Source organism: Trichechus manatus, unplaced genomic scaffold (assembly GCF_000243295.1).
Source record: "Trichechus manatus latirostris isolate Lorelei unplaced genomic scaffold, TriManLat1.0 scaffold00029, whole genome shotgun sequence".
NCBI lineage: Eukaryota > Metazoa > Chordata > Mammalia > Sirenia > Trichechidae > Trichechus > Trichechus manatus.
Window position 1 is genome coordinate 17,386,742 of NW_004443965.1, and position 14,857 is coordinate 17,401,598.

Below are 14,857 nucleotides of genomic sequence, written 5' to 3' on the forward strand. Positions count from 1 at the left end.
TTTTGAAGAATAATTTATTTCTGTTGTTGAGAATATACACAGCAGAACACACACCAAATCAACAATTTCCACATGTACAATTCATTGAAACTGATTTCATTATTTGAGGTGTACAACCATTCTCACCCTCCTTTTCCAAGTTGGTATGGTAGTTCTACTTTCAGTTTTCTGAGGAACTGCCACATTGTTTTCCAGCTGCTATACCATTTTACATCTTCACCATCAATGGGTAAGAGTTCCAATTCCCCCATATCCTCATCAACATTTGTTGTTCTCTGTTTTTTTTTTTTTTTTAATCTTAGCCATCCTAACCAAAACCAAACCCATTGCTGTCGAGTCAATTCCGACTCATAGGAACCCTACAGGACAGAGCAGAGCTGCCCCACAGGGTTTCCAAGGAGCTGCTGGTGGATTTAAACTGGCGACCTTTTGGTTAGCAGCCAAACGCTTAACCACTGCACCACCTGGGCTCCATGCTAGTGGGTGTGAAATGTTATCTCATTGTGGTTTTTATTTGCGTCTCTGTCTCCGATGGCTAATGATGTTGAGCATCTTTTCATGTGTCTGGTGGCCATCTGAATGTCCTCTTTCGTGAAATGTCTAACAAGTCCTTTGCCCACTTTATGACTGGGTTATTTGTCTTTCTGTTATTAGATTCTTATCAGATATATAGTTTCTAAAGATATTCTCCGTCAGTAGCTTGTCTTTTCACTTTTTTTGTAAAGTCTTTTGATGAACAAAAGCTTTTAATTTTTACAAGGTCCCATTTTTTTATTTTGTCTTTTGTTGTTTGTGCTTTTATTATATTAGATAATTCAACAGCATTGTCCCTTCATCATCTTCTAAGAATTTTATGGTTTTAGTTTTCACATTTAGGTCCTTAATCCATTTTGAATTTGTTTTTGTGTATGACATGAGGCATGGATCCTGTTTCATTTTTCTGCATGTGGAAATCCAATTTTCCCAGCACCACTTGTTGGAAAGATTCTTCTTTCTCCACCAAATGCACTTAGCATACTTCTCAAAAATCAGTTGTACATAGATGTGTGGGTTTATTTTTGTACTCCCAATTCTATTCATTTGGTCTATGTATCTATTGTTATACCAGTACCAGTTTGTTTTGATTACTATAGCCATATAATATGTTTTAAAAATCAGGAAGTGTGAGTCTTCCTACTTTGTTCTTCTCTTTCAACATTGCTTTAGCTATTTGAAGCCTCTTGCCATTCCATATAAAGTTGAGGACTGGTTTTTCCATTTCTGCAAAGAAGACTGTTGGAATTTTGATTGGGATTGCATTGAATCTATAGATCGCTTTGGGTAGTACTAACATCTTAACAACATTAAGCCCTCCAATCTATGAACATGGAACATCTTTCCATTTATTTAAGTCTTCTTTAATCTCTGTCAGCAATGTTTTATAATTTACATTGTATAAGTCCTTCACATCTCTGGTTAAATTTATTCGTAGGTATTTTATTCTCTTAGATGCTATTGTAAATGAAATTGTTTCCCTAATGTCCCTCTCAGATTTCTCATTGCTGGTTGTTATGGATTGAATTGTGTCCCCCTAAAATGTGCATCAACTTGGCTAGACCATGATTCCCAGTATTGTGTGGTTGTCCACCATTTTGTGATCTAATGGGATTATCCAATGTGTTGTAAATCTTAACCTCTGTGATGTTAATGAGGCAGGATTCAATCTACAGGATGAGGTTGTAGCCTGAGTCAATCTCTTTTGAGATATAAAAGAGAGAATTGAGCAAAGATGAGAGGGACCTCATTATCACCAAGCAAGAAGAGCCAGGAGTGGAGCGCATCCTTTGGTTCCTGCGCTGAGAAACTCCTAGACCCAGGGGAAGACTGATGACAAGGACCTTCCCCCAGAGTCAACAGAGAGAAAGCCTTCCCCTGGAGCTGGTGCCCTGAATTTGGACTTCTAGCCTCCTAAACTGTAAGAGAATATCTGTTTGTTAAAGCCACCCACTTGTGGTATTTCTGTTACAGTAGCTCTAGATAACTAAGACACTGGTATATAGAAATCCAACTGATTTTTGTTTGTTGACCTTATACCCTGCAATTTTGCTAAATTCCTCTATTAGCTCTAGAGGTTTTGGCAAAAATTCTTTATAAGTGATAAAAAGTATGGCATCACTTTTAAAAGGCACACCCAGGTGTAACAGTTAAACAAAGATTACCTTCAATCAGTTGAAGGCCTAAAAAGCAAAAATTGAGGTTATCTGGAGAAGAAATTCTGCATCAAGACTGTAACACTGAAATCCTGCTGAGTTTGTAGGCTGCCAATCTGCCCTCCAGATTTAAAACTCAAGACTGCAACATCAACTCTTCCATGAGTTTCTAGCCTGCCTACCTTCCCTACTGATTTCATACTTGCCATCCTCCACAATTACGTGAGCCAATTCCTTAATTACTTTAGATATATCCTATTGATTCTGTTTCTCTGGCAAAACCTTACTGATACATCAGAGTTAGGGAAGGTTTAAAGAAACTAACTCTCTTTGCACTGCTAGTGGTTATTGGGAGTTTGGAAAACAATCCTTCAATAAAAGAGCCTTAAAAATGCTTATACACTCCCAGAGTAAACTCACTTCTAGTAATCTATCAAAAGGAAATATTAGGAGATTTACATACAAAGGTGTTCATCACTGTTATTTATAATAGTGAAAAATTAGAAACAATCAAAATGTCCAAAATTAGAGTAAACAAATTCAAGTATATCATCCAAATAACTTTATAAGATGCAGCTATTTAAAAAAACATGTTTACAGAGAATACCGACTAATGTGGAAAAATGTTCACAGTAAATTTAAAAAGAAAACCATGTGTAATATGATTAAAGGTCCCTAGGTGGCACAAATGGTTTACACTTGACTACTAACCTAAAAGTTGGTGGTTTGAACCCACCCAGTGGTACCACAGAAGAAAGGCCTGGTGATCTGCTTTCATTAAGATTACAGCCAAGAAAACCCTATGGAGCACTTTACTCTGTAATATATGGGGCTGCCATGAGTCAGAATCAACTCAACGGCAATGGGTTTGTTTTAATATGATGAAAATTTTGTAAAATGTTATTTATACACATCTATTTTATACACACACACAAAGGTTGGAAAAAAATATACCAATATTTTAATAATAGCTATACTAGGTAGAGACATTATATAATTTAATTTCTCCTTTACACTTGTGCCGAGTACTAAGTTAGGTGCTAGGGATACAGAGTTGACCAAAACACAACACCTACCCTCAAAGTGTTCATGGTAGGAAGAAGCGTAGTAACGTGCAGGTTTTGAAATTAGATTTGGATCGGAGTTCTATGCCATCATTTACTAGCTGTTTAATTCTATAAGAATCTCATTTTCCATAAAATGTAAATTTTACATATTTAATGTTTCAATAAATTCAATTTCAAATATTGACCACTGTTCTCTGGTAGATCCTATGGCTATAGCTGACCTACTGGACCTCATAATTTAATGGGGAAGGCGGAAAGTGCACTTAATATATAAGTATGAAAGACATAAAAAATTGTAAATTGTGGGTACTGTAGAATATACAAAAGGGGGGTTTAATGTAGTTTAGGTGGTCAGGAAAAGCCTCCTTGAGGAAGTCATGTTGAAACTGAGATATGAAGGCATACTGAATTATGTTCTCCAAAGGTATGTGTTGGAATCCTAACCCCTATACCTGTGGATGAAGGAACCCTGGTGGCTCACTGGTTAAGTGCTTGGCTGCTAACCGAAAGGTTGGGAGTTTGAATCCAGCAGCTGCTCACAGGAGAAATACGTGGCAATCTGCTTCTGTAAAGATTACAGCCTTGGAAATCCTATGGGGAAGTTCTACTTTATCCTATAGGGTCTATACGAGTTGGAATGGACTGGAAGGCTCACAACAACACACCTATGGATGGAATTCCATTTGAGAATAAGGTTTTCTTTGTTATGTTATTTAAGCCATTTAGTGTAGGCTGTGTCTCAGATCTTATCACTTTTGAGATATAAAAGAGCAGATTAGACACAGAGAGAAGTAAACAAGATAGGGGGAAAGATACGTGCCACCCTAAGATCTCCAAGGAATGCCCAGAAGAATGCTAGAGAAGCTGAGAGCACAGAGAGAGCCTTCCTTTAAAGCCTGTGCCCTGAATTCGGACTTCCAGCCGCCTAAATTGTGAGAAAATAAATTTCCGTTCCTTAAAGGCATTCATGTGATATTTCTGTTACAGGAGTATTAAGAGACTAATAATGAATGAGAAGTAGAAGTTAACTAAACAAAATGATGAAGACAGTTCTTTTTAAGGGAAGAAGGCATTTCAAGCCATGGAGTTCTGAGATAAAAGAAGTCCAGTATGACTGCAGTGTAGGGAGAGAGGAGAAGAGTGACAAAAAAGTGAGAACTAGAGTGGCTGGTAAAGATTAGGTTGTGGAGAGCTTGGTAAAAGCTATGATAAAGTCAGAATTTTCTGTCAGGGCAATAGAAGATCATTAAAGAATTTAAGTGATTTAATCCAAGATCACATAATTATAAATGGTGAAGTTGAAATCTGAATGCAGAATATCTGACTCCAAAGCTCACATCAATCGCAGAATATATATTAAAAAGTGCCTACAACAGAACTTGTCATGAAAACGAGCTGATTAAATAATGGCTAATATTATATACTTTAATGGGTTCACAAAAGAGAAGCAAAAATGGAAGTGAACAGAGAGAGAAGGAGGCAAATGAGAGGTATTTAAGAAGAAAAGGACTGTGAAAAGACTGGATGTGGAGGTGGCAAGGGAGACAGAAAGTCTAAAATTACATCAGGTGGCTGAAATTTTCACATATGCCTCTCTGAAGGAGAGAAAAGTATTCACATTCAAATACGTAAACAGGCCAGGAGTATAGTATTTAAGATTTTTTTCACAGCTTGTCTTATTTTGGTGCTCTATTTCTGAGTTATCACGACAGAGTGTATACACACAGTTAAATACAGAACAAAAAACTGTGATTTAAAAATAAATGCTATGAACATCAGCTACCATTTCAAAATGCTACCTTTTAGACAGTGTGCTACCTGGGTTTTAAATGTTTGTACGGCTTTTCATTTTTCTATAAAATTGTCTGTAGGTGCAAAAATGAATCTAGAGATAAACTGGGATAAATTAAATTTTTTTCCTAAAAAACAAAAACATTTTATTTAAAGTTTGTTTCTGGTAAGGGTGTAAACATGAAGCCATAAAGTTCCTCTGGAAGTAGGTGCTTAGACTTAATGATAAAGAAAACAAAAATTTAAAATAAAGGCATATGTTAAGTAAAAGCCTTTGAGAATTAGCAAAATTAACTCTTACATGTGTGTTCCAATTTCCTTTACTTCATGGTGTATGACGTCATCAATACAGCAATCAGGTTTTAGTTCAGCCACTGCACCACTGGAGGCTGAAAGATTTAAACGCTGAGAACTTGTCTGAAGATCAGCCTTGAAAGAGGTAAGAAAAACCTAAATGAGATTGTTTAATGTACAGGATGTGGGTGGGTATGGGTAGAAACCATAGGGGAAAAGGAATGAGGAAGTATGGATGAAGGCGGAGCAAGTGTCTCTGCATAAACCTTCTGTATTAGCTCTAACATGTAGAAACATGGCAATGGTTCATACGTACACCCGCAAAATAAATAAAATCAACCAGGAAATGGGGAGAACCCAAAATGGAATACAAACAGTAGCAAATGAACCTAACTGTATTCAAATAAAGAACATAACCACACTGTGGCTAATGAAGGGGGAAAAAGAACTAACCTAAGTAAATTTGGAAAACAAAACCTTGATTGCAGTGTAAGGCTAAAAATTGAAAAGAATGGTACACAAATGTTGTACTCTAACTAGTCTTGTTTGTTTTTCACAGGGATATGGGCTAGCAACTCTGAAGTTACATTATGTGTGTTTAAAATAATCAAAGTCCAAAGAAATTGAAATGTAAGTTTTATTTTGAGCACTTATTCTAACTGCATACAGGGAGGTGATTTAGATTTCAGAAAAAGCAAATGGCTTGAAGTTTGCTAGTAACAATGAAGCTTATAAAGAGGAGGAAGAATAGAAGATCAACCATTGGCTAATCTTAACAAGACTGACTGAATCCTGCCCTTCCCCTTTTAATGAGATCAACTAATATCAGGTCCCAAGTCAGTCTCTGGCCTTTCAGCCACCTGCAGCCACAACTTTTGAAATTCAAATTTAGTAAACCTGGCTTCAAATGAGAAAGAAAGAATAGTAATTTTTGGTGAAAGAAAAGCTGTCTTTGGCAGGATTAATTTTGGTCAGGAATTTCCTTACAGTGAATATCTGGTTTTGCAGGTAAGAAAACCTTAAAATCAACATAAGATGTCTGTTGTTAATTTTTCTCTTTGACATGTGTATACTTGGACTAAACACAAGATAAATAACAAGAGATAAGTTTCTCACCTTGGGTGAAAAAAAGGTATAAAAAGGAAAAGGGGAAGGCTGGAATGAAGCCTTTGGTGTTAGGTTGGAATTGGAGGCGTCAGTATGAACATGTAGGTTTTTAAAAGTATAGGTACAGATGGACACTACAGAAACAAATATATGTGCATGTACGTGTTAGTATACAATATCAAAAGATAAATAACCATTTAAAACAATGTTAGATGTAAGAGACTAACTGATCTGTAGAACTGAAGAAGGGTTTTAAAGTCACCAGCTAAGAACTACCTTCTTTAAAGTAGCACCCCACCCAGTTACTCTCTATTATATGCCCATTTTTATTTCCCTTTGAATTCATCATTCTCTCCAATTATCTTAAATAGCAGCTTCCCTTAATTTCAGTTACTCTATCACATTCAACTTTTACTTCCTTTGCTACATTCATCACAAGCTATGAGTTGGAATTGACTCAATGGAGACAGGTTTGGTTTTTAGAGCCCTGGCAGGGCAGTGGTTAAGCATTTGCATGCTATCCAAAATGTCAGCAGTTCGAATCCGCTACTTACTCCTCGAAAACCCTATGGGACAGTTCTACTCTGTCCTATAGGGTCACTATGAGCCGGAATCAACTCGACGGCAACAGGGTTTTTTTCCGTTGTGACTATGTGCAAGGCTTATTTTAAGCACATTACTCATTTAATCCCCACAATCTTGAAGTAGGTATTAGTATGATTCCTGTTTTACTACAATTTTACAGATAGTGAAACCAAGGCACAACTAGGCACAGACTAAACCAATAACAATTTCTCCAAGGTTCTACAACTTGTAAGTAATGAAGCTGTGATTCAAAAATCCTTAACAAACATTTTAGAAATTAGAGAAGAGAAAAAGAAGAAAAGAAATACTCAAACCCACTGGCTTTCTGTTTCAATATACTTTATGTGCCATTTTTTAAAAACAATCATTACTACGGTGTATATTATATTTGGCTGAACATTTTTTCTTCCTTTTTCACTACATGAATAATGCTGTGTTGAACATTTATTTCCTAATAACCTACTATATGCTAGGGCCTGTTGCAGGAGCAGGAGATACATCAGTAAACTCATAAAAACCAGACTCATTACCATCGAGTAGATTCTGACTCATGGCGACCCTATTTATTTATGGCACAAATTCTACCTCTAAACTACCACTGCCCCCTTGACTTGGGGTAGGAGAATGAAATTTAAATTGCAGGGTAGGAGTCATGCTGCAAATTGGTTTTTAGATGAGCAGGATTTGAGAAGGCAGAGAGCAAAGGTGGAAGGGGAGGAATTATTCTGAGTAAATTGAAGAGAGCTAGCAAAAGACCAAAAGAGTGAAATTTCAAGGTGTCTTCATTAAGGCCATTAAGAAAGAGTCTGGTATAACTAAGGGGTTCATATCCAGGAATAAAGAAAAAAATATTTTAAAAATCTCTAGAATAAGCTTCAGGAAAGCAGAGCGTTTATAAGTTTTGTTTCCTGCTATAACTCTAGTAGCTACAATTACACCTGGAATATATATTTGTTGAATTAATGAGTGAAAGAGTAGTATAGACCAGTGGTTTTCAAAGTATTGCCCCCGGACCAACAGAATCATCATCAGATGGAAACTTGTTAGAAATGCACATTCACTGGCATTCTTCCGGATGAACTGAATCACAAACTCTGTGGGGTGGGGAGTGGGGGGCTAGTTATCAGTGTTTTAACAAATCTTCCAGATGATTTTGATCCCTTCTACAGTTTAAGAACCACTGGTATAGACCTTAATAGTTATTTACTATTTATTACCTATAGCACACTAATTATATACTTTTCTTTTTTTAATAGAACACTTTTTTTTTTTGTAGTACACTAAAGTTTTCAGACTTAAGGCTGAGATTTTTTAAAAATTAAAATAACAACAACAAAACATTAGTGGTTTCCAGTTAAACACTGCAGATTAAACATGAGCATTAGTATTCTAAACACCACTAAGATGAAAGTAAAGGAATAAAAAAAGTATGGATGCACAATCTCTTCTCCACGATTCCAAAATTCAAAGAGCTAAAAAAATTAAAGTTCTGATTCTGATCGGGATCACAATAGAGGGTTCTGCACAGAGCTGGAGAAGGATGTAGAACAAAATTCTAACACACACAAAAAAGACCAGATTTACTGGCCTGAAAGAGACTAGAGAAATCCCGAGAGTATGGCCCTCAGATACCCTTTTAGCTCAGCGGTGAAGTCACTTCTGAGGTTTACTGTTCAGCTGGAGACTGGACAACCCCATATAACAAAACGGAACTAATGAGGCACAGCAGTCCAGAAACAAGGACTAGAAGGCAGAAGGGGACAGGAAAGCTGGTGATAGGGAACCCAAGGCTGAGTAAGGACAGTGTTGACATGTAGTGGGGTTGTTAACCACTGTCATAGCGCAACATGTGTACTGTTTAATGAGAAACTATTTTGTTCTGTAAACCTTCATCTAAAGTGAGAATAGCAGAACAACTGGAAGAATGTAATCGACGTCACTCAACTGTGCATGTAGAAATTTCTGAAATGCTGTATCTTTGGCTATGTATATTTTCACAAAAAACAAAAAAAGGTCGATAAGGGAGAGGGTTGACATATCGTGTGGTTGTTAACCAATATCATAAAACGATATGTGTACTGACTGTTTAATGAGAATCTATTTGTTCTGTAAACCTTCACCTGAAGTACAATAAAAAATTAAAAAAAAAAAATTAAAGTTTTGAGGGTAGAATTCTGGGTAGCTGAAGTAATGGCAGCCGTGTATAGTGAATGCCCCAAGACATTCTCCAAAACAAGAACAAAACTATACAAAACCTCATGCTTAGCATAACTGGACGGCAGTGAATGTCCAAACTTTAAATTACCTGTAAGTAGACAAATACCAATTTCTGCAAGCTATTTCTCATGCTCTTGCAAAGAATACGAGCAGTTCAGGAAAAAAACTGAGAAGAGAGAAGAGGTAGTAGTGCCAGGCCTAAGAATGATCTACACCACTGCTAGAAGACAAATTCTATCCTAAGTGTTAAAACACTGAGCAAGCGTATCTGGAAGATGGGAGCACAGACTACGGGGAATACTGCGTGAGACATCAGAAGGCAATCTTGGAAAGATAGCCTTTCAGGATAAGAAAAGGGAGCCAAAAAGGAGAAGCACCCCTTGGAAATTGTGCAGTGAAGGGGAAAAGAAGCAAGAGGTGGAAATTTAGGATGGTCTAATTCAAAAGAAAGGTGGTCTTTAGGTGGTGCAAATAGTTAACATACTCAGATGCTAACTGAATGGCTGGAGGTTACAGTCCACCCAGAGATGCCTCAGAAGAAAGGCCTGGTGATCTACTTCTGAAACATCAGCCATTAAAAACCCTATGGAGTACAGTTCTACTCTGACACACACAGCGTTGCCATGAGTTGGAAATGAGTTGAGAGCAACTGTTTTTTTTTTTTTTCAGTTGTGATTTAGATGAAAGTTTACAGCTCAAGTTAGTTTCTCATTCAAAAATTTATACACATATTGTTTTGTGACATTGATTGCAATCCCCACAATGTGACAGCACTCTCCCCTTTCCACCCTGGGTTCCCCATGTCCATCTGTCCAGTTTTCTTGTCCCTTTCTGCCTTCTCGTTTTGCTTTTGGGCAGGAGTTGTGCATTTGGTCTCATATATTTGACTGAACTAAGAAGCACGTTCCTGTATTATTGTTTGTTTTATATGCCTGATAATCTCTGTTTAAAAAGTGGGCTTCAAGAGTGGTTTCAGTACTGAGTTAGCAGAGCGTCTGGGGGCCACAGTCTTGTGGATGTTTGTTTTCTAGGATCTAATAAAAGTAAAACATCTGTAGTACAACAAACATAAGTATACAAATGCAAAAATCTGCATCTAGTTCCTGAAGTTGGGCCATATATAAAATTTGGAATATTTGCTCTCTAAGGTCCTTTTTGAAGAGCCCTGGTGGTACAGTGCATAAAGCGCTCAGCTGCTAACCAAAAGGTTGACAGCTCAAACCCATCAGCTGTTCCACGGGAGAAAGATGTGGCTGTCTGCTTCTGTAAAGATTATAGCCTTGGAACCCCTATGGGACAATTCTACTCTGTCCTATAGGGTCGCTATGAGATGGAAATGACTTGACTGCAATGGGTTTTGGTTTAAGGTCCTTTTCAATTCTAAAACTCTGTGATCATCTCCTTCAAACTCATTCTAATTGGACTTGCTTTTTTGTTAAAATTCCGGTCACCTAAATTCATCACTCAAAGACAGCTTTGACAACTTCTCCTTACATACACTGAATTTGTTTTCTTTATTCCCATTCTTTTTGTGAATACATTTCTGGTTGTTAATTGAGTTAGCATATTTTATCTTCCTGATTTTTAAACTGCTGCAAGAGTCTTCAAACTGGTCCTTCTTTCTTATAAATCATCCCGTATAATGGTCTCTTATCAGTCTCCCTAACACAATGTGTGAATACCTCTGTTCAAAAGCCTCCAATGACTGTCCACTGCTTTTTTATTTTAAAAGCTGAAACCTTAGCCTGGCATTCAAGATACTTCACAATTTGGCTACTACACATCTCTACAACCTGACCTTCTACTATCAGATAAATTCTATTCACTACTAACATGTTATGTATCCTTAGGTCTCTGCCCTGGATTACCATGTCCCTCTTGCCTTTTTCTCTAAATCCCACCTTTCTTTCAAGATCCTTTGGTATTTCCTTTCCTCCAATAAGCCTTCCTGATTGATCCCCAGTCATCTTTCCTCCTCTTGCAAATTTATGTTAATCACATATATTAACAAAAAGTTAAAATTGTTACTTACCTTGACTAGTAAATTTTTTACTCCAACTATGACAAACTTTGAGCACAAGGAAAATGTTTATGTACCCGGTATAATGTCTCATACCTTTGGGTGTTCAATTAATGCTTGTTGTTAATGACAATTATGAATTCCAGTACTAAACATGCATTTTAATAAATTTTCAAATACATAATAATAGGAATTATATGTTCTGCTTTGTTTTTTAAAAATATATCTCAAACAACAATGTCACTTACTTTTACCAATATATCTTTTACAACTTGACTGCTATCATTATGAACACTGATATAACTGGAAAAGGTCTCGCCCAAAAATATATTCCTGTAAATAAAATAAATTTTTAGGTAAAAATCCATTCAACTTTTATCACAAATATACTATTTGAGTAACAATGAGAACTTCACATGGAGAAAAATTTATTAAAGGATATACAGCAGGTGAAATACTGCTTCAACATTCCTTTGTTTACATTAGGCCACTCATTCATTACCTAGTGCAACTGAAAATACTGACAATCTGTAAAACATAAAATACCTTGGCCCTCAACTGGTGCATAAACTGCCAGTTTCCCTAAATACAATAATTACTGAAATCAGATTCATGTCAAGAGTTTTAAGATTTGTATCTGAAGAGGCCAGGAAAAAGCAATTTTTCATTTCTGAAACAACTTATTCCTTAAATCTAGAAGAGACCCAAGTTACTGATCTTTAGAGTAACAGTAATACATTTATCATTTTATTTTTCTAAGATATCCTGATAAAAATAATGACCAGTGGCTTTACTTTATATAGTTTTATATTTTTTACATGAATAGATTTCCAAGTCTTCAAAACACTCATCAATGACCACATTCTATAAGCCTAAAAAATATCCTTGAGAAAATTCCCTTTTGTCTCAAATTCTCTGAGTGGTAAACAGAGTGAAACCAGGTGCTTCTACCTCATCCACAATCTAGAATAAGACAGCTAAGAGTAAGAACTCCTAATTAGCTAACAAATCTGATAACTTATTTTGGGAGAGGAATGTGAGGTTGAATGCAACAACAACTTCTGAAAAACACATTTAGATTAAATCAGTTAAAATAAAAGGACTACATGGCCATAAAGTACATATGGTCATTAAAAATGTACAAAGATTGAAAGAAGAACATTAAAATTCTATCATTTGGGATACTCCATTGACATTTTGGTATATACATACATTTTAAAGAAAACCAAAATCACACAGAATAATTTTTGTTAAATTTTTTTACCACTTAAATGTATCATGAGCATTTTCCCATCCCATAGTTTCTTGAAACACGATTTGTAAGGATTTTAAGGTACTGTTTCCTTTTTATGTGAACATATCATTCTTACCCAAAATTCTGTGGTAAAGTCAACATTTCTCCCAACATTAAAATTTCTGCACCATTTACAGTTGAAGGATCATCCTTCATGAGCTGATTAAAGAGATCTCCTGTAGCAACAGAAAAATATAAAATTCTAACATCTACCTTGCGAATAAGTTTTATTTACATATAGAAATAGCTAGGAGAGATACTTTAAGAAACTAATCTCTTGACAAAAATTATATTAAAAAAAATCTAATTTCTAATAAAATGCATGCCAAAAAATTCTAGTCTCACAGAGAATCAATACTTCAGAAACAAAGGAAAACGTTGGTAATGAGATACAAAAATATATCAGAAAATCTCAGTAATTCTAAGTAAAGGGAATGCTCATACATAGGATATTTGAGGATAAATGCAATTTTAACAGTATTAGGAATATGAATGTACCTTTATTTAAACTAAAAGTCTCTTGTGGCCATGGGATATCAACAGTATCTTGACTTACAGATTGTGAGTGGAGGACTGTTACTCACCTGACCACTATAAACATGGTACTAAAATAGGTAACATATAAACCAGTGTAAGGTTAGCAAGGCTAGGCCTATTCCAAGGTTTCAGTTTTTCCCTAGGTGCAAATAGGGTTAAGCGTGTGCCATACCAGGTAAGTCCTTCTCTTCACACGTTACTGGAATATTGGTAAATAAAGTAGGCTTAGTCAACCGCATCACTGTGAAATAAGAAAGCAAACAAACAAAAACTCAACATTAATATTGATTTTGGTTAATATTCCCAAGTTGTATGCACAATACTCATGAATTTTAAATTAATATAAAAATCACCTTAATACTTACCAAACTAAATACTAAATACTCCCTAACATTATTACACTTCAATGATTTACTAAAAATACTATGTGTAACAAAAATATTTGCTTTATATATGAATAAGAGAAAAACCTTGCTTTCATTTACAATCTAACCAATTACAAAAATTAGTGCAAATGTAATACATTCTCATTATTTTAAAAAAAACTAGAAAATAAAAGGAATTTTAAAACTTAAGGTATATTAAGATCATAAGGCTTTAAAAAAATATCCCAAGTGACTTTACTGTAAAAAATATTTTAAAAAATATAAGCAAATATTAGCCTGGAAGGAAAACAAATTTAGAAGCATCATTTGGAATATGAAATAGTAATTTTATGTCACAAGGATTTTGGTGATTTTTAATCTCTCACTTATAGTCACTGGCCGCTGAGAGTTCAGTAAGAGTTCCTTTAAGTAATATTAGGGAAATCTGTGTAGAAATTATGAACATATCAGCTAATGTATTAAAAAAACAAAAACAAACAAAAAAACCCCAGAAACCAAATCTGTTGCTGTCAAATCTATTCCAACTCATAGTGAGCCTATAGGACAGAGGAGAATTGCTCCAAAGGGTTTGCAAGGAGCAGCTCGTGGATATGAACTGCCAACCTTTTGGTTAGCAGCCGAGTGCTTAACCACTGTGCCATCAGGGCTCCTTCTAGTTATCCTAGTACCTTATAATGAATAATCCTTTGCCTTTTTATTGATTTTGTTATTTGCTGCATCCTCATAGTCTGAGGTTTTTGTTTTTTCACTCTCTGTATAGTTTTGCATTAATAAGTCAATTAGTTAATTACGGCACTAAATATGGTTGGTATAAGGTCAGTCCAGTTCTTCATTTTTTCCCCATTAATTTCCTTAGCTCATTTTCATTTATTTGGTTTTCTACATGAACTTTAGAAACATTCTGTCATGGTCCAAAAATAAATCTTAGTTTTGGTTAGAATTACATAAACCCAGCCCAGTAGTTCGAACCCACTAGCCACAACTTGGGAGTAAAGACCAGGCGATCTGCTCCCATAAAGATTACAGCCTAGGAAACTCTATGGGGCAGTTCTACTCTGTCCTATAAGGTAGCTATGAGTTGGAATTGACTCGATAGCACACAGCAACAAGGACAACTAGTTAACTATCTGGGAAAAGTAAAATTTAATTTATATGTTCATTTAAAATAGCAAATAAATTTCATATATATCAAAGAGCTAAACAGGAAAAAATTAAGCAGCAGAAAACTAGAAAAATTGAGTTATTTATTAAACTTCTAGTCAGGGGAGGATAGTCTAAAAAAAACTTTTTTAATTACTCCTAAAGACACTTGGCCACATCAAAAGACAAAAAGATACAAAATTAAAAATCATGCATACTTGTATAATTTT

The 14,857-nt window shown here is 35.5% G+C and overlaps 1 protein-coding gene across 4 annotated transcripts in view; it reads right to left on the reverse strand.

Moving 5' to 3' along the window:
- TRAPPC13 (trafficking protein particle complex subunit 13) overlaps window positions 1-14,857 on the reverse strand; it is a 40,539-nt gene that overhangs the window by 13,945 nt on the left and 11,737 nt on the right. For all 4 annotated transcript variants that reach the window (XM_012554991.2, XM_012554992.2, XM_004374542.2 and 1 more), the window contains exons 2-5: window positions 13,274-13,342; window positions 12,641-12,740; window positions 11,519-11,603; window positions 5,349-5,476 (exon numbers count right to left, since the gene is read on the reverse strand). In XM_012554991.2, coding sequence (XP_012410445.1) covers window positions 5,349-5,476; window positions 11,519-11,603; window positions 12,641-12,740; window positions 13,274-13,342 — 382 coding nt within the window. The remainder of the gene's footprint in view (window positions 1-5,348; window positions 5,477-11,518; window positions 11,604-12,640; window positions 12,741-13,273; window positions 13,343-14,857) is intronic.